This window comes from Podarcis bocagei, assembly GCF_964188305.1.
Source record: "Podarcis bocagei genome assembly, chromosome: 11".
NCBI lineage: Eukaryota > Metazoa > Chordata > Lepidosauria > Squamata > Lacertidae > Podarcis > Podarcis bocagei.
In genome coordinates, this window is record NC_138136.1 from 51,493,379 (window position 1) to 51,516,012 (window position 22,634).

At 43.1% G+C, this 22,634-nt stretch overlaps 1 protein-coding gene across 4 annotated transcripts in view; it reads right to left on the reverse strand.

The window, feature by feature from the left end:
* Window positions 1-22,634, reverse strand: part of WDR7 (WD repeat domain 7) — a 221,194-nt gene that overhangs the window by 57,097 nt on the left and 141,463 nt on the right. For all 4 annotated transcript variants that reach the window (XM_081212629.1, XM_081212627.1, XM_081212628.1 and 1 more), the window contains 3 exons: window positions 22,125-22,311; window positions 7,299-7,416; window positions 4,775-4,924 (listed from right to left, as the gene is read on the reverse strand). In XM_081212629.1, coding sequence (XP_081068755.1) covers window positions 4,775-4,924; window positions 7,299-7,416; window positions 22,125-22,311 — 455 coding nt within the window. The remainder of the gene's footprint in view (window positions 1-4,774; window positions 4,925-7,298; window positions 7,417-22,124; window positions 22,312-22,634) is intronic.

Below are 22,634 nucleotides of genomic sequence, written 5' to 3' on the forward strand. Positions count from 1 at the left end.
ACAATAAAATCCCCCAAATCAAAAATACAGCAGCACATTTTGAAACATCTTTAGAATCAGGAATAGTCTCCCTCTTGCGAAGGCAGTCTCTTGACTCACAAAATACTATGTGTCACACCCAGATTCTGCCTTACGCAATCATACAAAAACCTACTACTCATTCAGCGTCACTCATTCCATTCTACTGCCACACCTCCATCCAATCACTCCAACATCTCCCACTCAGTCACCAACTATAACCAGTCACTCCTTCCACTCAACAAAAATGAGCTACAAAGCCCGTTTTACTTGCCACCTTCTCCTTGCCCCACTGCATAACCTTTCTGTGGCTTGAGTTCATTGATTATCTTCATCTACCGTCCCCTCTTCTCCACCATCTCTGATTTCTGCCATCTCCCCTTTTTTTGAGTTGATTCTACTCTGGACACCCTTTACCATCTTCTGAACTAGTTCATGAAGTGTATGCAAAACGACCTGCACATATTGCTATGGGTAACACAAGTTGAAGAAGCCTCCAGGAAATGACTTGTCCCTCCTCTCTAGCTCACTATTTTGTTTTACCGAACTGTTTGGGGGACAGTGGTGTGTTGCTTCGTATTCAGCACTGTGATGACTGCCAAGGAAATGTGATTTCTCCAGACTGATGCTAGAATCAGAGGATGCTAGAGGTACTGCAAGGTGAATGGGCTCATCACGCTATAGCAGCAGTAAGGACAAGTTATCAAGTGGAGTCTTCATGTGACAGGCATACAGTCAACATTAGGCCAGTATTTTGGCTGGGGCTCTCTGAATTTTTTGAGTGAGTCTTTCCTTTTTTTTTATAATAGTTTTTTTATTTGCTTTTTTCCAGGGTTAAAATACAACATCAGTAACACAACAAAAGCGGTTTTACAGAGAAGAAAAGAAATTTTAAAGAGAAAGAAGAGATTCACTTTTTCAGATCAATTTTCATAATCAACCAGACTTCCCCACGTCCTCCATCCCCTGCTTTCTTTACAATAAAAAATAAACAGCAAATTAATACCTTATTTCAGTTGTTTTTGTGTTTTCATTTAGTTATATAGTCCATAATTTATACGTTTCAAAATCTTAAGACTTAGTTTCAATCATTGACCAATTTCAATACTGAAGCGTGTTTTTCCAAAGCACTTAGCAAACTCTCAACATTCATATAACTTATAATGTTTTTGTAAATAGTCCTTAAATTTTTTCCAGTCCTCTTCCACTGCATCTTCTCCCAGGTCTCGGATTCTGCCTGTCATTTCGGCTAATTCCATATAGTCAATCAGCTGCGAATGCCATTCTTCCAGCGTGGGTAGTTCCTGTGCTTTCCAGTATTTAGCTATAAGAATCCTTGCTGCTGTAGTTGCATATAAGAAGAAAGTTCTATCTTTTTTTAACACTCTCTGGCTCACAATGCCCAGGAGAAAGGCCTCTGGTTTCTTACAAAAGGTGTATTTAAACACCTTTTTCAACTCGTTATAAATCATTTCCCAAAAAGCCTTCACCCTCGGGCATGTCCACCAGAGGTGAAAAAAAGTTCCTTCAGCCTCCTTGCATTTCCAACATTTATTATCAGACAAATGATAAATCTTTGCAAGTTTGACTGGGGTCATGTACCACCTGTATACCATTTTCATAATGTTTTCCTTTAAGGCACTACATGCCGTAAATTTCATACCTGTGGTCCACAACCTTTCCCAGTCTTCAGACATAATGTTGTACCCAATATCTTGTGCCCATTTTATCATTGCTGATTTAACTATCTCATCTTGGGTATTCCATTCAAGCAACAAGTTATACATTCTTGAAAGCACTTTCGTCTTAGGTTCAAGTAGTTCTGTCTCTAATTTTGATTTCTCCACCTGGAAACCAATTTTTTTGTCCTTTTTAAAAATCTCTAGAATTTGGGCATAATGAAACCAGTCTCGCACCTTTCCTTTCAGTTTTTCAAAGCTCTGCAACCTCCAGGTATCACCATCTCTCTCAATTATATCACAATATCTCAACCAGCCACTCCCCATATTACGTAGTTTTATGGCCTTGGCCTCCGTCGGTGATAACCACCTCGGGGTCTTGCTTTCAAGTAAGTCCTTGTATTTAGTCCAGACAATAAATAAGGCTTTCCTAACAATATGGCTTTTAAACAGTTTATGAGACTTTGCCTTGTCGTACCACAAATATGCATGCCACCCGTACACATTGCTGTGCCCTTCTAGATCTAGGACATCAGTGTTTTCCAACAGAAACCAGTCTTTCATCCAGCAGAGAGATGCAGCTTCATAATACAATCTTAAGTCCGGCAGGGCAAACCCCCCTCTTTCCTTTGCGTCTGTTAATATCTTAAATTTTATTCGGGGCTTTTTGCCCTGCCAGACAAATTTCGTAATATCTCTCTGCCACTTTCCAAAACATTCCACTCTGTCCACGATCTGAAGGGTCTGAAACAAGAACAACATTCTTGGCAATACATTCATCTTTACCGCAGCAATTCTTCCCGACAAGGTAAGTTTCAATCTTGACCAAGTTTCCAAGTCCTTTTTAATTTCTGACCAGCATTTTTCATAGTTATCCTTGAATAAATTCAAATTTCTCCCAGTCAAATTAACCCCCAGGTATTTCACTTTTGTAACCACATTTAATTCTGTTTCCTTCTGAAACCCATCTATTTCTGCAGATGTCAAGTTTTTTGCCAGAACCTTAGTTTTTTGTTTGTTCAACTTGAATCCCGCCACCCGACCAAACTCAGAAATTAGTTCAAGAGCTCTTTTTGTACTGGTTTCTGGCTCCTGTAGTGTCAAAACCAAATCGTCTGCAAAGGCCTTAAGTTTGTATTGCTTTTCTCCGACCTGTATTCCCTCCACCAGCTGATCCCTCCTAATCCAGTTCAGTAAAACCTCCAGGACAGAAATAAATAACAAGGGTGATAGGGGGCACCCCTGTCGTGTCCCTTTTTCAATTTTAAACTCCTCCGTCACCACACTGTTTACTATCAATTTAGCCTTTTGTTCTGAGTAGATTGCTTCAATACTATTTTGAAACGCCCTTCCCACTCCCATCCCTTCCAAATTTTTCTTCATAAATTTCCAAGATATATTGTCAAAGGCCTTCTCCGCATCTATAAAAATCAAAACTGCTTTTGTATTCATATTTGTCTGAAGTAACTCCAAAACATCAATAATATTCCTAGTATTATCAGACAAATGCCTACCAGGGAGAAAGCCTGCTTGGTCCTTATGAATTACTTCATTCAAAACTTTTTTCAGTCTGTTTGCTAAAATATCAGCAAAGATTTTGTAATCCACGTTTAGGAGTGAGATGGGACGATAATTTCTGAGTTGAGTCTTTTCAGATTCCAATTTTGGTATCAGAGTGATGAATGCTTCTTTCCACGATTCTGGTGCCCCCTTCCCTTCCATGATCTGGTTGCATACCTCCATTAATGGTTGTGTCAAATATTCCATCAGAGTCTTGTAGTATTTGGAGGTAAGCCCATCTGGGCCCGGGGATTTACCTATTTGCAGATTCTGAATGGCTCTTTCAATTTCCTGTTGTGTTATTTTACAGTTCAGGGTTGTTTGTTTGTCTTGTGTTAACTTTTGCAGGCCATGACTTTTTAAGAAATTATTTATTTCAATCTCTGCTTGTGGTCCTTGGGTGTACAGCTTTTTAAAGTATCTCTGGAAGCACTTTCTAATTTCTTCTGGTTTCTGAATACATTCTCCTTCAACCTCCAGATTGGTAACAAAGTTCAATTTTTGTCTCTTCTTCAGCTGCCATGCCAGCAGCTTCCCGCATTTATTCACCGATTCAAAAGATCTTTGTTTCATCTGTTTAATTTTCCATTCAATTTCTTGGTTTATCAGTTTTGTATATTGTGCTTGATAAAATTTTATTTCTCTTAAGACCTCTTTTGATTTTGGATTTAATCTCAATTTTCTTTCTCCCTCTCTTATTCTTTCCAAAATCTTGTCCTTTTTACCATTCCAGAGCTTCTTTTTGATAGTGTTCTGCTGTATCAGGAACCCTCTCATAACGGCTTTACTCGCGTCCCAGATTGTCTTCTTTTCCACCGAAGTATTCAAGTTTATTTCAAAATAGTCTTTCAGCGTTTTTTGGGCCTTCTTCACAATCTCCTGATCTCTAAACAAGTAGTCATTCATTCTCCATCTGAAGGATCCAGCTGGTGTAAGTCTCAAGTCCATTTTCAAAGCATTGTGGTCGGAGCAGGTTTTAGGACAGGTCTCTATTTTTTTTGTCTTAGGTGCCAGTCCTCTTGATATCCAGATTTGGTCGATTCTTGTCCATGATAGATGGGCCTCAGAGAAGAAAGTTCCCTCCATGCCTAGAGGGTTCTTTGTCCTCCAAATGTCAATCAGATCCATATTGTCTGTAAGTTCAAAGAAGGTCTTTGGAAGTCTGCCATCCTTGTTCAGGTTTTGGTTTTGTGACTTATCCATGTAGGTAGAGACTACCCCATTCATATCTTGAGTGAGTCTTTCCTAACCGCCATCCAGAGATTGAATCAGGGATCTCTTGAATGCAAAGCATCTTCTCTATCATGAACTACCTCCTCGAAGTGCTTTGCAAAGGCTTTGATTTATTTTACCAGCTGGTGAGCCAATGAAAACGTACTTGTCTTTTCTTCTAAAAAAATAACCAGGTCAAACATAGGCACAAATGCCTTCAGCTCCTTGAAAGGCCTGCGCAAATGTCACGGTCATCGAATTGCCCAACAAGAAACACAAACATGGCTCATAGAAGGTGGCCTTACCTCTACAAGAAGATCCACAACATCCATAGGCATTTTTTCAATTAGTATTTCAATAACTCTCAGAATTTCTCCTTTGGCCCGAGCCAACGTACTGGTATGAATATTCTGCTGAGATTGAGTATTTGCTTGGAGAGCGGTGTGCCTGTGCACCTGTAAAAAACAGTAGGATTGTTAGGGATGCTTACATTCAAATTTTCCCCTGGATTTTTGGCTTCCACATTGCTGGTCCTTGTGTGGTAAGGGGCACCAATGTCTTCCCCTTTTTATATCCATCCTTGGCCCTGCCTGCTAATCACAGGGTATTTGCTGAAGTCTTACAGGTTAGAAAGGCACATAGATCTAAAACACCATGCAAAAAGAAATCTCAATGGGATTGCATGCACTGTAATTTAGTGAATCCCCACATGCACCAAGGACTGTTGGTAGCTGGGGGAGAGGGGACGGGGCGAACGATCTAGAAACTGTGGCAAACACAGTATTCTCTATTCAGTAACTATCTCTCTCTCTTTAAAATTATCAGAGTTAAAATGGAAGGCAGGTGTAACAGAACGAAGGACAGAGTCATCCCCACTGAACACTAATGACAGAGAATGGGGATGAAGAACATCTGCTCGTATTTGTAGATTATATGTATTATGTCTATGAAACTCGAGCAATTAATACATTTAACCCTTTCCGTTGGATTCTCACTTTATTTCCTGGCAATAAAGTCACAGCTATGTTTACTAGCACAGGACTTTACTGATTTTCTTTCTTAAAGAAAAAAGTACTAGGAAAGCTCTAATTGGTAGTGATTATTTCTCCTAAGTGCTCATAATGAGTATCAGTGGGTTCTTCCTTCTGACTTCCTCCTTTGCAAAGTATATGGGGCGAACGAGGATGTTCACAATGCTAACAGTTCTTACTCTGGATAAACTAGTCAGGAATAAGTCTCATGCTTGGTGCATAATTGGCAACCAGGTCAAAATGACAGCTCGCAACTCAAGATGAATTCTCAAGCTGAGTCAGTATGGATTAGTAAATACCGTACTTTTCCGTGTATAAAACTACCTTTTTTTTACTGTAAAATAATGTTCAAAATCAGGGCTCGTCCTGTACACGGATAGTGCAATGGGGGACGGGCGAATGGTTGCAGCCGCGAGCAGGAGGTTGTCAGCGGCGATTTGGTGTGTGATTGGTAGCTGCGGCAAGGGCTGCTTTGGATTGGCTGATGCTGCGGCAATTGTGTTGGTGATTGGTGGCTGCGGCAAGGGCTGCTTTGGATTGGCTGCTACTTCGTTCAATGGATTGGTGATTGGTGGCTGCGGCAAGGGCTGCTGTGGATTGGCTTCCACTGTGTCAATTGTGCTTGCGCTTGCCAACGGTTGGTGGCTATCGGGCAGACGCTTTCTCACGTCTAGTGAGCTCCACAACTCTGGGCCATCTCCCCCATTTTCTCAAATTGGAGTCCCACAAAATATAACGGGGGCATCTTATAGACGGAAAAATACGGTACTTTGCGTGTGCTGGCAAGCTTTCTCACACAGACAGGGTGGCTCTGAGAATATGTACAGAGGGACACTGAGCAATGGAGTGGCAAAGGCCACTGGGAAGGCAGTGTGCTGGGAAGGAGAGCTTATCCCTTCACTCCCAATTCCTTCTTTTTTTATTGAAAGTTTTCAACATAAAATACAATAAACGTCAAACTAGTCTAAAAACAAAGAATAACAAAAAACCAAAATAAGACGAAAGAAAAATCAAGCAATAGAGAGACAGAAAAGATAAAGAAGAAAAAGAATATATACAAAGGCCCTTCATCCCATTAATATCATATCCTTCATCCCTACTCAGAAAGGTAGACCCTCCCAGCTCCCACCTGAGAGCCTGTTTCTTCTTAATAGGGACTTGTCCTCTAAGGCTCTGACCCATGCAAGGGACGGCAGGGGGGCTCTCCATTCCAACTGCAGTGTGGGGGGTAAAGCATCGTCCCCCCTGCATGCTGCCTTGCCAGTAAAAAATGCCGCCCCCCACATTTCCACCAGTATATGTGCAGGGTGGGGAAGCAGATATGAAACTGCATGCTATGTACTAAGCAAATGTCTTGTTTGGCTCCAAGTCACAGTGCAGTGTTACAAAGCAATGATTAAATATATGACAGTGTTCTGTTTCTGAGTACAGTTGACAATATTGTCATCAGCTCAGAGCCCGAGGCCCAAATAAATAATACACATGAAATTACTCTGCAGATTACTTTATGGGTTCGGAGCCTGACTGAAGGACTGTCTGGTTGTTTTCCACCCCTCTTTATACACATATATAATGTGTGTGTCCAAAACACACACACATGCAAAAACCCGTGTACATATTGCACTTGTATGCCAGTGTACACAAGAAAATATTATATATATATATATATATATATATATATATATATATATATATATATATATGGTGAATGCCCAGATGTTTCTTGTTGTTAAACAAGGAAGCGATTGTTCCTTCTGAAGTGGAGCACAGCGAGCCCTGGAAAAGTTCTTTTGCTCACCTCCTTGGCAATAGTTGTTATGAAGGCGGGTGGTCTGGCCGTGGCAATGAGCGAGAGAGCGTGTCGTGCCGAGCGGGCGGAGTCAGCTGCTGGACTCAGAGGCAGCCCCATTGTGATGCTAATCAGAGATCAGACAAAGGGAGAAGGGAGGGGGCAGAAGAGGAAGAAAAGAAGCATTAGAAATATAGAGTGAAAAGATTAGACACAGCTTATAATGTCAGTTCAAGGTCAACGGGAGCACTCAAACAGTTAGAATATAATGGACTTCCAACAATGAGGAGTGATTAGGAGTCAGGGTGTTCGAGCATCTAATACAAAATCAAATAATTAACCGTGAAGATTGAAAACAGTATGTGCATCTGTCCAAAGTGTTAAAAAGGCCTTGTTAACAAATTATCTAGCCGTAGTACTGAATACATATCAAGAACCCGGGCCAACACAAATGTACAGTGTCATGCAAAAGAACTGTAGTTTTATTTCTTGGAAAAAGTTTTAGAGGCAATACGCACATCACTCTGCAACGATTACTATTGCAATCAGCCAAGTACAGTTGGTGTCTCTCTCCCCGCCGCCCCACCCTGTCTTATTCCGGCTGACAGGACCAAAGAGCCCTGGAAATACTGACTTCATTTCCATTTGGGCTTCCTCCATTAAGTCAGCTTCTTCTCAACTTCAGCCATTCCAAAAGCAGACCAGCCACCACCAAAAACATGGTGTTCAGGTGCGGAATTTCTTACATTGCTCTAGACAAAATTTATTCAAACACAAAATATCTGGTTGTTTGTTGCCAACAACACCACTGACTTTAGGATACTGGAAAGCACAGGGATTAGTATGCGACGATGAACAACCAGTAAGCAGCCAGTGAACAATCAGTAATTTATGCGGCAGAAAAAAACTTCAAATTTAAGTTGCTTTTGTTGGCCAACAACTGCGAAAAGATCCTTCCTGCTAGTCTCACTGTAGGGCATTTGTAAACACCTCAACTGGGCTTGATGTGTGGCTAATTCCTAGACATTTGAAAATATAGTTAATGGGTGTAGTAACCTGGAGAGCCAGCTTTGAGTAAGGCATTTGGAACAGTTAAAGTTAAGTATCAGCTTTCTTCATCCTCAGTATAGCACTTAACAATATTTCTCAACCTAAATCTACGTGGAGTAGAGAGCAATGTAGAGAGCACAGAAGCCAACTCCTTGGGGGGGGTCTGGGGGCTTTGGCCCCCACAATAAAATAATAAAATATTTGAGGGGCTAGGCCCCCACAAAGTTGATGGGCATTCCCATTCAAATGGTGTGTGTGCACTGCATCATGTGATCATGTGGGGTGGGGTTTACCTGGCCCCCACAATATTTTATTCAAGTTGGCACCTCTGACAGAGAGAGGGAACACAAACCTAAGCCAACTGTGGTTTGATACAGGGTACTTTGCAGTTTTGGTAGGCTCCCTTGTCAAGGGAGGAGATAATCTCTGTGTGGGAATTTCCTGCTTTATCTATATAATATTTGTAAAACTACCTGGACTCCATTAATTAACTAGCACTTTATTATCTACTGACAAGCAGATACAATATAATACAGTGAAACAGGCCCAGTTAATGGTCTGGTCATCATGAGCGGGGCTCTGACTTGCATACTGGCTGCTTCCATTACACCAATTTCCTCCTTCAGCTCCTGGTGTAAATAAACCACTGTGAGATGTCTAAATTGAGCAACCTCAGGTTTGCTCCAAACAGGAAGCAAAGGAAGAATTAAAAGTGTCCAGTTGTAAGGAGAACATGAGCAAATTCCAAAGCCTGATAATGCTGTCCAGTCCGTAGCTTGAAGACCTGGATGAGTCTTCAGGCACGTGTACTAATTCACACTTCCACTACACACTAAAAATTCAGCTGGCATTTGTAGCTCTAAATCACTGTAAGATCCTTCCCACCTTCTTCTAATTATTTGCAGAGAGAACCTTTTTGGTTAAGCTGAATCGCAAGGACTCGGATCCGAGGAAGCAGGTTGCTATTTGCACTGACTTCCCCCTCAATTTGCATCTGCCTGCAAATAAGAAGAGTCCGCAGGATCAGGCCAATGGCCCAGCTAGCCCTGGATCCTGTTCTCACAGTGACCAACCAGATGCCGCTGTGTATTTGCAGGGCATGAATGCAATGGCCCTTTGCCCACCTGCGAATCCCTGCAACTGGTGTTCCAAACCATAGTGTCTCTGACAGTGCAGGTATAACACCGTCATTGTGGCTGGGAGACACACAGAGCCTTGTCCCCCAGGTTTTACTCTAAACCTTTTTTAAAGCCGTCAAAGTTGGTGGGCATCACTGCCTCCTGTGGCAGCAAGTTCCATAGTTAAACTATGTGCTGCTGCACAAAGAAGTGCCTTTATCTGTTCTGAATCTCCCAACATTTGGCTTTGTTGGATGCCCACGACTTCCGGTGTTATGAGACAGGGAGAAAAAACTTCCCCATCCACTTTCGCCACACCATGCATAAGATTATAAACTTCTATTGTGTCACCTCTTCCTCACCTTTCATTTACAAATGATGTAACCATTGATGCTTAGAATCAGTTTTGTGTAGGCACTGAAAACAGCAAGGATGATGAGCAGGAAAGAGCCCTGTTCTATGAGCTAACACTTCTTAAAAAAACAAAAACATTCATTTGCAATGTCACTTAGAATAACGCTGCTTACAGTTAAAAAAATTGTTGGCTGAGAATTCTGTTAGGTACAGTAACGTGATGGAATGAAGAAAGAGGAGACAAAAACTTCCCTCTCTATTTTTTTAAAGATGAGAAAAAGTCTAGAAAGACGACAGAACGAGAGTTGGAGCTCATGATTTTTTTACATTTGTGGAAAGGGGGTACAGAATTCCTGTACCTTCTTATCAGACTGGGTGACTTCAACACTTACCCATTTACCCAAGACCCTTTTACTGCCTCGGATCAGGCAGAATGAGAAAGTAACATTTTTAAGAGGGTTATCAACAATTCAAGTATTTTCCTTTCAAATGATTCAATGCACTTAAATGCATTTGCATGAATAAATAAAAAAATACCCAAACCTTAACATGGATGAGGTTTTGAGACGCTGAAGTGTAAATTAACTCACGCATTGGTTTTTCTAGAAAGTCATCAAAATAACCTCAGAATCAAACAAAGGAGTTACCAGGCCACCAGTTACAACTCACCTTCACAAATCAATCAACTTAAACTTTAGTGGATTAATCTGTTGATTGATGGCAACAGCTCTACTGAAAGCCATGGTGTACCCTTGGACACGGCACACATGTCTAAAGATTCACGAAAAACTGGAAGCTCCTCCCAGATCAATGCCCTACTCAAGCCTCCTCCTCTCTCTTTCTTCTGCACACATACCCCCTTGCTGCCACAGGATAATCTTGCAAAATGTTGTACTTATGAACCTTCTGAGTGCAGCCCTGGAAAGAGGCAGCTGTATTAAAAAGGTAACATGCAAAGTCCTAAGAATTTCTGTCCTAAGAAAGATCTGTATGTGTTTCTGCCAACAGCACTCTCCCTCCTCCTGTTGGGCAAAGCATGGATTCCCCCCCCCCCAAAGAAAAGCAACAGGCTCCTTGTTAATTCATTAACGACACTCTGTAGTGTTAGTATGTGGCCAGAGATTAACCTCTTCCTATAGCTGGGCCAGCTGGTCTGTCAGAGCCAGAAATCTGCATGAGGGAGCAGGCACACTGCACCAAGTCAGAAGACCAAAATAGAGGCAGATGCAAAGCTAAGATGGGCAAGGAAGAGCCAGGCTGGTCCCAGTGCTTAATATTTTATTGAGGAGTTTACTCTTTCACATCATTAACACTACAAGGGGGGCCGCCTATCATTCCCACCTACACACAGATTGCTGTTATGCAAGAAGCCATATTTATAAAATGCTATGGGTGTTACTGTTAACAGAAATCTGTAGCGTGAATATGATGTTGATTGGGGAGGGACTAGGCCAAAGCTTGATGCGACAGGACACGCTTTGCAAAAGATCCTAGGTTCATTTTTTTTTTGCATCTCCAGTTATGAAGACCAGGCAGCAAGTATGAGAACCTTCTCTGCTGGAGACTCTGGAGAGCCGCTTCTAGTTACGGTAGACTATAGTGGGCTGGATGGATAAGCAGTAAAACAGCTCCCTTTGTTTCTATGATATTGCTACTGGTGTTAATGCTATGATACTAGAATACTCAATTCCATAATATCTAACGGTTACAAAGATATTAGAATCCTTCACCATATAGAATAACTAAGAAAAGTGTGGTATCCAATGCATCCGTTCCCTTAGCACAAGGATTTCCACTTGTGCAATGGAGCCACCCTTCTCACCATGAAGCCTCCCCCAGATCTGTCCCAGAACAGATTTAAGGTGTGTAGGAAGAGGAGAGAGAAAGGAAGGGGAGGTCCATTGCACAGCCAAAATTCCTTGTGCTGATGGAATGAATGACTTAGTTGAATACTGAAGATATTTAATCAAGATGAAGACAACGTTTCAGTTTAGATATTCAGCATATTCCGCTAACACGCATGCAACCCCTTTTTTTTCTTTTGAAAGAGTAAACTTTTAACAGATCTGGAGTGAACTGGACCTTGCTTTAATTGTCAAGGCGATAGAGCAGAGCCTTCCAAACTATGTGTCACAACACAACAGTGTGTCGGCTGCAGTGAGTAGGTGTGTCGTGCGAACGTTCCTCGTGCTCCTCCTGGGGCTGGAAAGGGGTTAGTTTAACCTCTGGTTTGAAAGTAAAACTGAATTACCGTGTCACGAAATGATGCATGTCTAAAAAGTGTGTCACCAACATGAAAAGTTCGGAAAGCTCTACTACAGAGCATGGGTGGCAAACCTGTGGCCCAACAGATGTTGCTGTACTACAACTCCCAGCATCCCTGACCATTGGTTGTGTGAGCTGGAGCTGATGAGAGTTGAGTCCAGCAATACCTTGAGGATCACAGGTTCCTCGCACCTGCAACAGAGCACTTGGTCAGCTCGTGATTCAGATCCACAAGTGAGACACGCCCTGATGTAAGAGAGATCACACCAGTGAGGCCAGCACCATTTAAAGAAAGGATTGTATGGAAAGATATAAAAAACAGAGCAGTGGTGTCCAAATGCAAGAAAAAGCCGGGGTTCTTTTATTGTTGCAAAGAATACAGCAGGCACAATTTCTCAGTCCTTCAGGGTGAGCTGCTGCCGCCAAACTCTCTCTTTTGTACAACCATGATTTGTCTTTCAATGGAACATTTCCTAGCACTGAAAAAGCAAGACAGAAGATGGATAAATACATGCCAAATAATTCAAATGTGTCCCATATTGTAGGCTTAGGTTGACGAGTTCCAAGTGGGTTGGGAACTTCTGCTGAGGAGTATAGTACAGTCAAGCTTCCATAACAACATAGCAGAGAATAGCTTTCCAAGAGGAAGTGGATGCCGGTTTTTGATGCCTCCACATCAAAGGAAGGGGTGGAGGCTACTGCAATGAGCACTTTGTAGCTTTAAGACACCCTGCTAAAATGCCTGCCTTCGCACAGGTCCTGAAAGCACTGCACTGGCTGCCAGTGAGCGATCAGGACCAATTCAAGGGGTTAGCACTAGTATAAGGTAAAGGTAAAGGGACCCCTGACTGGCCAAGGGAGCCGGCATACAGCTTCCGGGTCATGTGGCCAGCATGACTAAGCTGCTTCTGGCGAACCAGAGTAGCACACGGAAACGCCGTTTACCTTCCCGCCGGAGCGGTACCTATTTATCTACTTGCACTTTGATGTGCTTTCGAACTGCTAGGTTGGCAGGAGCAGGGACCCAGCAACGGGAGCTCACCCCGTCATGGGGATTCGAACTGCCGATCTTCTGATCGGCAAGCCCTATGCTCTGTGGCTTAACCCACAGCGCCACCTGCGTCCCAGCACTAGTATATAAAGCCCTAAATCAGGCACAGGCAAACTGCGGCCCTCCAGATGTTTTGGAACTACAATTCCTATCATCCCTGACCACTGGTCCTGTTAGCTAGGGATGATGGGAGCTGGAGTCCCAAAACATCTGGAGCGCCGGTGTTTGCCTATTCCTGCCCTAAATGGTTTGGAACCTGAATACCGAAAAGAGCATCGCCCCCAATATCAACTACCCAGACCCTACAATCTGCAGGTGTGACAGGGTATTTTCAGTGGTGACTCCCTATTTTTTCAAATGCCATCCCTATTCAGGTGTGTGTGTTGACATTAGGATTCACTTTAAGGAGAAATCTGAAAACATTCCTATTTCCCTAGACATTTTGGTGGGCGAGGGACTCTGTTCGTTGCAACTCTGAGATCCCTGGGTGGGGTAATGGTTTTAATTGCAACTTGTTTTTAGACTGTTTGGCACCCTAGGGTGGGACATAAAGTCAACAAACAAACAAACAAACAAACAAACAAACAAACAAACAAATGGCATGTGTTGTCCTCTGCCCCAGCTCAATCAATGATGCTATAATCTCAACCTTTAACTTATTAGTATTTTCACACTGAAGTCCCACCCCCCTCACTGCAACCAATATAGTTAACAAGTAGGTTCCAGTACTTAAAGGGCACAAAGCCGGGGATTTGGGGGGACGGGGGATTCTTTCTTTTTAGTTGAAAAATATGAAAACAACTAAGACTTACAAACACTATGACGAAAAGAGTTTTCATAAGGTCACTTAAAGATGATAAAAGGGTAGAAACATTCCTTTCAACTACCCTAAAAAACCACCCAGTGGCACAACCCAAAGCATATACACATTTGTCTCAACACACGAGATACTTAATTTGTAAACAACTTGTTCATAAGTATGTAAACACTTATGAATTTAAAATAATAACTCCAGTTCATATATTTCTGATGCTAGCAATTCAGAGGCACAAAGGCTGTAGCCCCACTTACCCAGGAGTAAGCCCCCTGACCTCAATACGGCTTATTTCTGAATACACGTGCAGGATGGCGCCATAACATGCACAAACGTTTTATTGCTGGGCAACTGGGCTGTAGAACTTTCTGTTTATTATGAGGAAATCACTAATTTCCCTTTCCCTCCCCCCCAAAAATATGACCACTCCATTCAACTCAGAAGGACAAACGAGCCCTTCATGAATTCCTTGGGTAGAAGATATCTAAGCCTTGGTATCTGATGTTCATATCCTGCAATCTCTCCACTGGCTCCCAGGTTCTCACACACAATCAGATATATATTTTCCTTATATATATTTTTTGTACGACCGGAGTCTATATGTTGCTTGCCATCATCGATTAATGCAGCCTGAAGATAGAAAGGGCTCTCACTGCCACCAAGGTCTGCTTCGATGCAATTTCCGTCAAAATGGATGGGAGCTATGCAGGGACAGTACTGATAAATTGCACCCCCTCAAAAAAAAACCACCACCACTTAAAAAAAATAAATTAAAAGCCGGTGCTTAATTATACAAAAGTGTGCAAGAACAAACTGTACAGAGTAATCTGAATCAAACTGCAGCTTATAATGCAAAGGAGGGAAATTATGGGCAACAAAGATCCCTACAGATGTCCAAGCCTAGAAATCAAAGCCTAATTAATGCTAGAAAAATACTCTTAATCCTCCTGTGCAGTTCCACTCAACATATCTTCCACAGTCTAATCTCTCTCTTTTTTTCAGGGTGTGTGTGGGGGGGGAGGGAGGTGAGAGGCACAAGATGGCAGGGGGAGCGAGATGGATAGACCTCGCGCAGGAGAAAATTCAAAGCTCGGCAGAATACTGCAGCTTCGGCGATGTATTTTATTCAGTGTGCATGCACACACAGATGCGCACCGAACACACAAAAAGATAAACACCGCGTGTGTTTTTCTTTGTCAATAAATGCGGAGTGGTTTCCCCCCTTCCCCCCACCCCCTCGGAACCACACGCTCGACATAAAAGCTCCTTTATAAACCATGCTTAACATCACAGACAGAAGCGAGGCAGCTGTGCGCTCTTATTGTTGTGCACGGTAAATCAGGCACAAAAAAGGGGCAGCTCAGCAGGGCACCGGGAGGGTAAGATGCACACTTAACCCCCTGCACACTTTGTTGCTCCATTTCTTTCCATCTTAAGTCCTTCTGCAAGCCAGTACTGTACCTGTCACGGATGTAACAGGCCGTTTTCAATCTAAATCTTGTTATGGATTAATAAGCAAACACTTTCTCGCTTATTATGCAATTTATCATGATGAAAATTGCATTGGTCTCCTCAAGGCTACATGCTGATACATTCATTTATTCAGCAGCTCTGTATACAGGGAGCAATACTAATCTTTATGACAGCTAGAGATGCGCTAGGAAGCTGAAAATAGAATCCTTAATAATAATAACAATAACAACAACTATAAATGGTCTTCATGAAAGCTGTATTTAAAGATACAGACAGAAACATACCTACTCCCCAAAGAGACAAGAAGATTTTACTTAAAACATTTCAAGCTGGTACCAACACTTTATATCCATTACCTCTTTCACTTTGCCAGAAAACGCACTGAAAAATGTTGCTCTGAATATTCATCTCTGCACTATGTACACAAAAAGTCCAAGTCATTTGATGACTCAGAATGATGACTAGGGATATTCATATAAGGCAAGCAATTGTGCAGGTCTGTTTCATTGACATGGTAATCTACCTCAATCACATGATTTTGAACAGGATTTTTTTTATAAAGAAAAACTTAATGCAAGGAAAGAGTAGCTATTACTATTCTTACAGTAATATAATTACAGAATTGAAGGGAAATTGTTGATTTCAAAATGATAGGAGAGATGGTGTGCATGTGTGTGTGTGTGTGTGTGTGTGTAAAAAGAAATAGTTTAATGTAAACACAGTACCAACTGCATGGAAGGATCAGAATTAAACCCTATATCTTTCACATTCATATATATTAATTTTTAATGGAATGTGTAATAACAGTTTATTCCTTTTCAAAAGATGAGAGTTAGGGCTTTTTGTGCAGTGATAATCTAAATTTAAAAGAAACAGCTAAATCGTTGAAACTTTGAAATCAGCTGGAATTACTGGAGACTTATTGAAGGATTCTACACATATGCTATAGAGTAAGTACTATCTGTTGTGTATGCTGCAAAAGTACTATCAGTTGTGTATGCTGCAAAATGATTCTGTGGGGTACACAAAGAAATCCCGATGGCACATCTAAATTTCTTTTCATGGCAAACTGCAGTGCCAAGGCTGCAGGCAGAAATGCAGTTTTTTTCAATCTTCTTCGTTTTGCCTGTTATCTGCTCCATAAATAATTAAAATGAATGCATGGAAAATTCATCAGCAGTATGAGAGGGGGAAAGTATACTGAGAGCTTGAGAGAAAACTGTGCAACTGTCATTCTCATACGTGCAAGAGTGTGTTGTCTCATCCATGACATTTATATTCTCAGATGCTTGAACATGCCTCAGAATATAATTTTTGAGCTAGGAGTGCACAGATCAAAACACATTCTTGTCACAGAGATGACTTTATTGTCTTTTTCTTTGGGCAAGGCACATGAATTGCTAACATTGCAGCAGAACTAGAGGGTAATACCGGAGTGTTCTTTTTCCAACCAAAATATAGTCTGCTACTTAACTTTTTTATGATTTCTGCTTTTAGCAAGTTCTTTTTTTTAATTATGTGGTTTATGTATTGTACATTATTATTTATTGTATTATTTCCGTTTTTGTAAGCTGCTCTGAGTACTCACCAAGCAGAAGACAGAGGGTAGAGGCATTAAATATTCTTAATAGTAATACTAATAAAAATATTGCTATCAGAAAGAATGGTGACATATTGTGCTACAAGCATCAAACAAATGGATTAAAGAAAAAGATGAAACAAAGTTTGCTTAACAGACTTTGAATCGGAAGCAAAAATTAACAAATGGTCAGCTCTGAACAAACTTTTCATATAATTTTTAAATAGCAAGGAGCAATAATAGGCTTTCACCTACACGTTATATTTTATGATTTTAGAACACTTTGATTTTATTAAGTGGCATAAATCTATTTGTGACTAGAGAGCTGGCATGCTCTGCTTTAGTTGCTTATAAAAATCAGGGCAACTAAATCAAAGTTAAAATGATTAACCATGCATATACAGGAATGAAATGTAATTTTTAAAAATGCAAGTCTGTAGTTTGGTGTCATTTTTGTTGTCGTTGTTCTGGCCTTCTGCCTAGAATAACAAAAATTGCCTGGCAAACTTATGTTGTGTTAGGGAAGAAGTGAACACCCAAATGTGTTGATTTTCCCCCAAGTTAAAGTACAATTTTAACTGGCCAACAAAACAGTAATCAGAGATCGTGCTTTTTCATCACGGAGGATGTGGGCAGAAGAGCAATTATCAACGCTTTTTACAAAAGCAGGCATGTATCTATATAAGAGAATACAATCCTGCCCAATAGTGCAGGAAAATGTCCCTGTGGGTTTTAAGAGGCAGTTGAAAGCAGCTATGAATTAAAGCACTTGACCATCCTAATAGCTGAACAATATTTTTTATATTTCATCTTACAAGGAAAGGTTGTGCTCACAATGAAAACACCCACTGACACTATATTCCCACCTCCCTTTTTTATATATAAAAAAGTACATGGTTATATTGATTGCCTTTACTCCAAGGATTTATCAGATACATCTGTTTATAAGATATAACTTGTTCACATATTTCCATGAAATAAACAAGTCTTAAGCAATGAAACTCAAAACATTTATACAGATGATCTGATTTCATCATTTTAATTGACTGTATTTGCTATCTATTTGAACTGAAGAATGTGAGATTGAGCACAGTGTACATTTAAGAAATTTTCCCCACATCTATCTATCTATCTATCTATTTATCTATCTATGGAAAAAGGTTGTCTTGAAATATTTTTTACCTAGGCAAGGAAAAAACAAAACAAAACCCACACATCCAAGAAGATTGCAAGCATATATATATATATATATATATATATATATATATATATATGGCATTACTATACTTTAAAAACTACAGCAGGTGGATCTCCCTTTCCCAAAGTAATCTGGAAAATAAAATATTAATCAAAACCTTGTTTTTGTTTTTTGTTTTTAGAAAATATGGTGTACTTTTTAAAGGGTCATAAAGGAAGTCATTTTCTTCAACCTGCACAACAAGACCGAGTTATCAGTTTTAGAACTGCTGTATGGAACTAGCTATTCATATTTATTTACTGTAATATTATGCTTGCCAGTCTGCCCTAAAGGTAAAGGTACCCCTGCCCGTATGGGGCAGTCGTGTCCGACTCTAGGGTTGTGCGCTCATCTCACTTAAGAGGCCGGGGGCCAGCGCTGTCTGGAGACACTTCCGGGTCACGTGGCCAGCGTGACGAAGCTGCATCTGGCGAGCCAGCACCAGCGCAGCACACAGAAACGCCGTTTACCTTCCCGCTATAAAGCGGTCCCTATTTATCTACTTGCACTTAGGGGTGCTTTCGAACTGCTAGGTGGGCAGGAGCTGGGACCGAACGACGGGAGCTCACCCCGCCGCGGGGATTCGAACCGCCGACCATACGATCGGCAAGTCCTAGGCACCCACAGCGCCACCCGCGTCCCTTACAGTAAATATTTATTTACTGTAATATTATGCTTGCCAGTCTGCCCTAGCACTAAATTGAAAGAGTAAGAGAGAATACAACCCTCTTCATGCATCTTACATGCGTGAAGAGGGCATGCAAGTGAAGCGAGTGGGATCCGGTCCACTAGCAATGTTCCTTTGATATCAATGCACACACCAGCTGCGTTCCCTGCTGGCCATGGATTCACTCCAATATGAATGCGAACAGAAGCCCTGGACAATCAAAGTTGCTGTTCACACGGAAGAAACCATACATGCATACAGATGTAGATGTGCAAGGCAAATGTGTGGCATGGGGCACGACTGGTGTGCACATGGGTGCGTGATTGTGACTGCATACCTAGCAGTCACAATCGAGCTTGGTCTCCCACACGTATCCTCTTCAAGTACCTGCCTGAAGAGGACTTTTGTCTTACCGTAAGCAGATTGATTGGAGGAGATTAACGAAAAGGCAAGGAATAAAAAGTACCGTATTTTTCGCACCATAAGACGCACCGGCCCATAAGACGCACCTAGATTTTTTGGGGGGAAATAAAGGGAAAAATTTTTATTTCCCCCCCCCCCAGGTGCGCTGCGCTACACCAGGAGCTTGGGGCGTGCGGAGCTCAGCGCGCCCCAAGCTTCTGCGTGCCGGCAAGGTCTCCGCTAGCGTGGGAGAGCCGGGCGCCTCTCCCAGGGCTAGCGGACCCCTGCGCTAATCCAGAAGCTTGGGGCAGGCTGAGGTCAGCGCGCCCCAAGCTTCTGCGTGCCGGCAAGCAGTCCGCTAGCCCTGGGAGAGCCGCGGGGCTCTCCCAGGGCTAGCGGATCGCTGCGCTATACCAGGAGCTTGGGGCGTGCTGAGCTCAGCGCGCCCCAAGCTTCTAGGTGCGCACAAGCAGTCCGCTAGCCTTGGGAGAGCCGCGGGGCTCTCCCAGGGCTAGCGGATCGCTGCGCTACACCAGGAGCTTGGGGCGTGCTGAGCTCAGCGCGCCCCAAGCTTCTGCGTGCGCACAAGCAGTCCGCTAGTCTTGGGAGAGCCGCGGGGCTCTCCCAGGGCTAGCGGATCGCTGCGCTACACCAGGAGCTTGGGGCGTGCTGAGCTCAGCGCGCCCCAAGCTTCTGCGTGCGCGCAAGCAGTCCGCTAGTCTTGGGAGAGCCGCGGGGCTCTCCCAGGGCTAGCGGATCGCTGCGCTTCACCAGGAGCTTGGGGCGTGCTGAGCTCAGCGCGCCCCAAGCTTCTAGGTGCGCGCAAGCAGTCCGCTAGTCTTGGGAGAGCCGCGGGGCTCTCCCAGGGCTAGCGGATCGCTGCGCTACACCAGGAGCTTGGGGCGTGCTGAGCTCAGCGCGCCCCAAGCTTCTGCGTGCGCGCAAGCAGTCCGCTAGTCTTGGGAGAGCCGCGGGGCTCTCCCAGGGCTAGCGGATCGCTGCGCTTCACCAGGAGCTTGGGGCGTGCTGAGCTCAGCGCGCCCCAAGCTTCTAGGTGCGCGCAAGCACCCGCTGCTGCCCCAAGCCTCGCGCACCCGGTGGGACCTCCTGCCGGGCTTGCAGACACTCGCCCGAAGCAGGGGGAGCCCTCCCGAGGGCTCCCCGTGCTTCGGGCGACAGGCTGCCGCCCCAAGCCTCGCGCACCCGGTGGGACCTCCCGCCGGGTGCGCGAGGCTTGCAGACACTCCCCGCACGCGCTCTTCCGGCTGGGGAGGTGACACGGGGCTGTAGAGGTTCCTGCCATAGCCGCGTGTCACCTCTCCAGTCGGGAGAGGGTCACGGGGCTATGGCGTCTTCGCTCCATAGGACGCACACACATTTCCCCTTCATTTTTGAAGGGGGAAAAATGCGTCCTATAGAGCGAAAAATACGGTATTGATTCTTTCCCATTTTACATGCAGTATGGAGCCATATTTGAAAGATGGGTGTCAGGTTTCGTAAGAGATCACACTAGATCACACCTAATACGTCAAAAGTGCACAACAAAACATACTAATTTTGAACATGTGTTTGAACCATAAAAAGAGCAGGAGCTTTGATGTTGCCCATCAACAATGGGCAACACTTGGTCACTAGATGGGGCAGGCACACAAGGCCCTGGTGTTTTCCCCACTATGGTGAGATATAATGTATTCCTATTAAAATCCTAATAATTGTTGCTAAATTTGCACCTATACATGTTGATCAAGGGCCTGGAAACCAAGTCCTATGAGGAATGGTTGATGGAACTTGGAAGTTTAGTCTGGAAAAGAGGAGATATGGTAGCCGTCGACAAATATCTAAAGGGCTGTCGCATGGAAGATGGAGTAAGCCAGTGTAAGAGCCAGTGTGGTGTAGTGGTTAAGAGCGGTAGACTCGTAATCTGGTGAACCGGGTTTGTGTCCCCGCTCCTCCACATGCAGCTGCTGGGTGATCTTGGGCTAGTCACACTTCTCTGAAGTCTCTCAGCCCCATTCACCTCACAGAGTGTTTTTTGTGGGGGAGGAAGAGAAAGCAGAATGTTAGCTGCTTTGCGACTCCTTTGGGTAGTGATAAAGCGGGATATCAAATCCAAACTCTTCTTCTCCTGCTCTGAAAGCTAGGACCTGAACCAATAGCTTCAAGTTACAGGAAAGGAGATTCCGACTGAACAGAAGAACCTTCTGACAACAAGAGTGGTTAGACAGTTGGAACAAAATAAAAAAATTCCTTCCAGTAGCACCTTAAAGACCAACTAAGTTAGTTCTTGGTATGAGCTTTCGTGTGCATGCACACTGAAGAAGAAGTGTGCATGCACACGAAAGCTCATACCAAGAACTAACTTAGTTGGTCTTTAAGGTGCTACTGGAAGGAATTTTTTTATTTTGACTATGGCAGACCAACACGGCTACCTATCTACTACAGTTGGAACAGTTTCCCTCGGGAGATTGTGAACTTTCCTTCCTTGGAGATTTTTTAAGCAGAGATTGGGTGGCCACCTGTCATGGATGCTTCCGTTGAGATTCCTGCATTGCAGGGAGTTGGGACTAGTTGGCGCTCAAGACCCCTTCCAACTATACAATTCTACGATTCTATATAAATTACCATATGCTGATTTTATGCAAATTGCTATCCTCTTTTTGTGTGTGAGTGTTTGCATGTGTGAATCAAACCCACTTTTCTGGCAACGTGTAACTGGCCCCCTAGACCTTGGTGCTACTGGATATCTCAATGAAAACCACGTGAAACAAAACCAATTACTACTACCCCCCGACAACACGCCCCAAATTATTGGGTGAAGTACATACTTTGCAAGTTGCTTCTCAGCATCAGCACAGAGCTCCAATAGGCCCATCAGCACTGCAGAGACATCCATATAAGGCTCCCATACGGTAAACCCTCGTCCTATGAGATCAATGGCAGTTCTTCTGATGGTGCTGTGTGGCGGAAGTTTTGGGCTGGGAGGCTGCAGCAGAAGATACGTCAAGGCCTTGCCTGCCACACAAGAAACATTAGAAAGCCAGAGTCAGGAAAAAGAGATCAAACACAGATTACTATGATCTAGAGAGGCCCCCTGCCCAAGAGATCTACAATTCCCAGAGTCCCCTGGGAAGAGGGATTGACCATTAAACCGTTTCAGGAATTGAAACTTAACAACTCTCAGCATCCTTAACAATCTACAGTTCCCAGGACTCTTTGGAGAAAGCCATGACTGTTTAAGGCAGCATGACAGTGCTTTTGATGTATTGTGTGGATGGGGAAAATTACAAATTTTATGGATTCTGGTAAGAAATGCATTTTTGAGCATGTTCAAGATG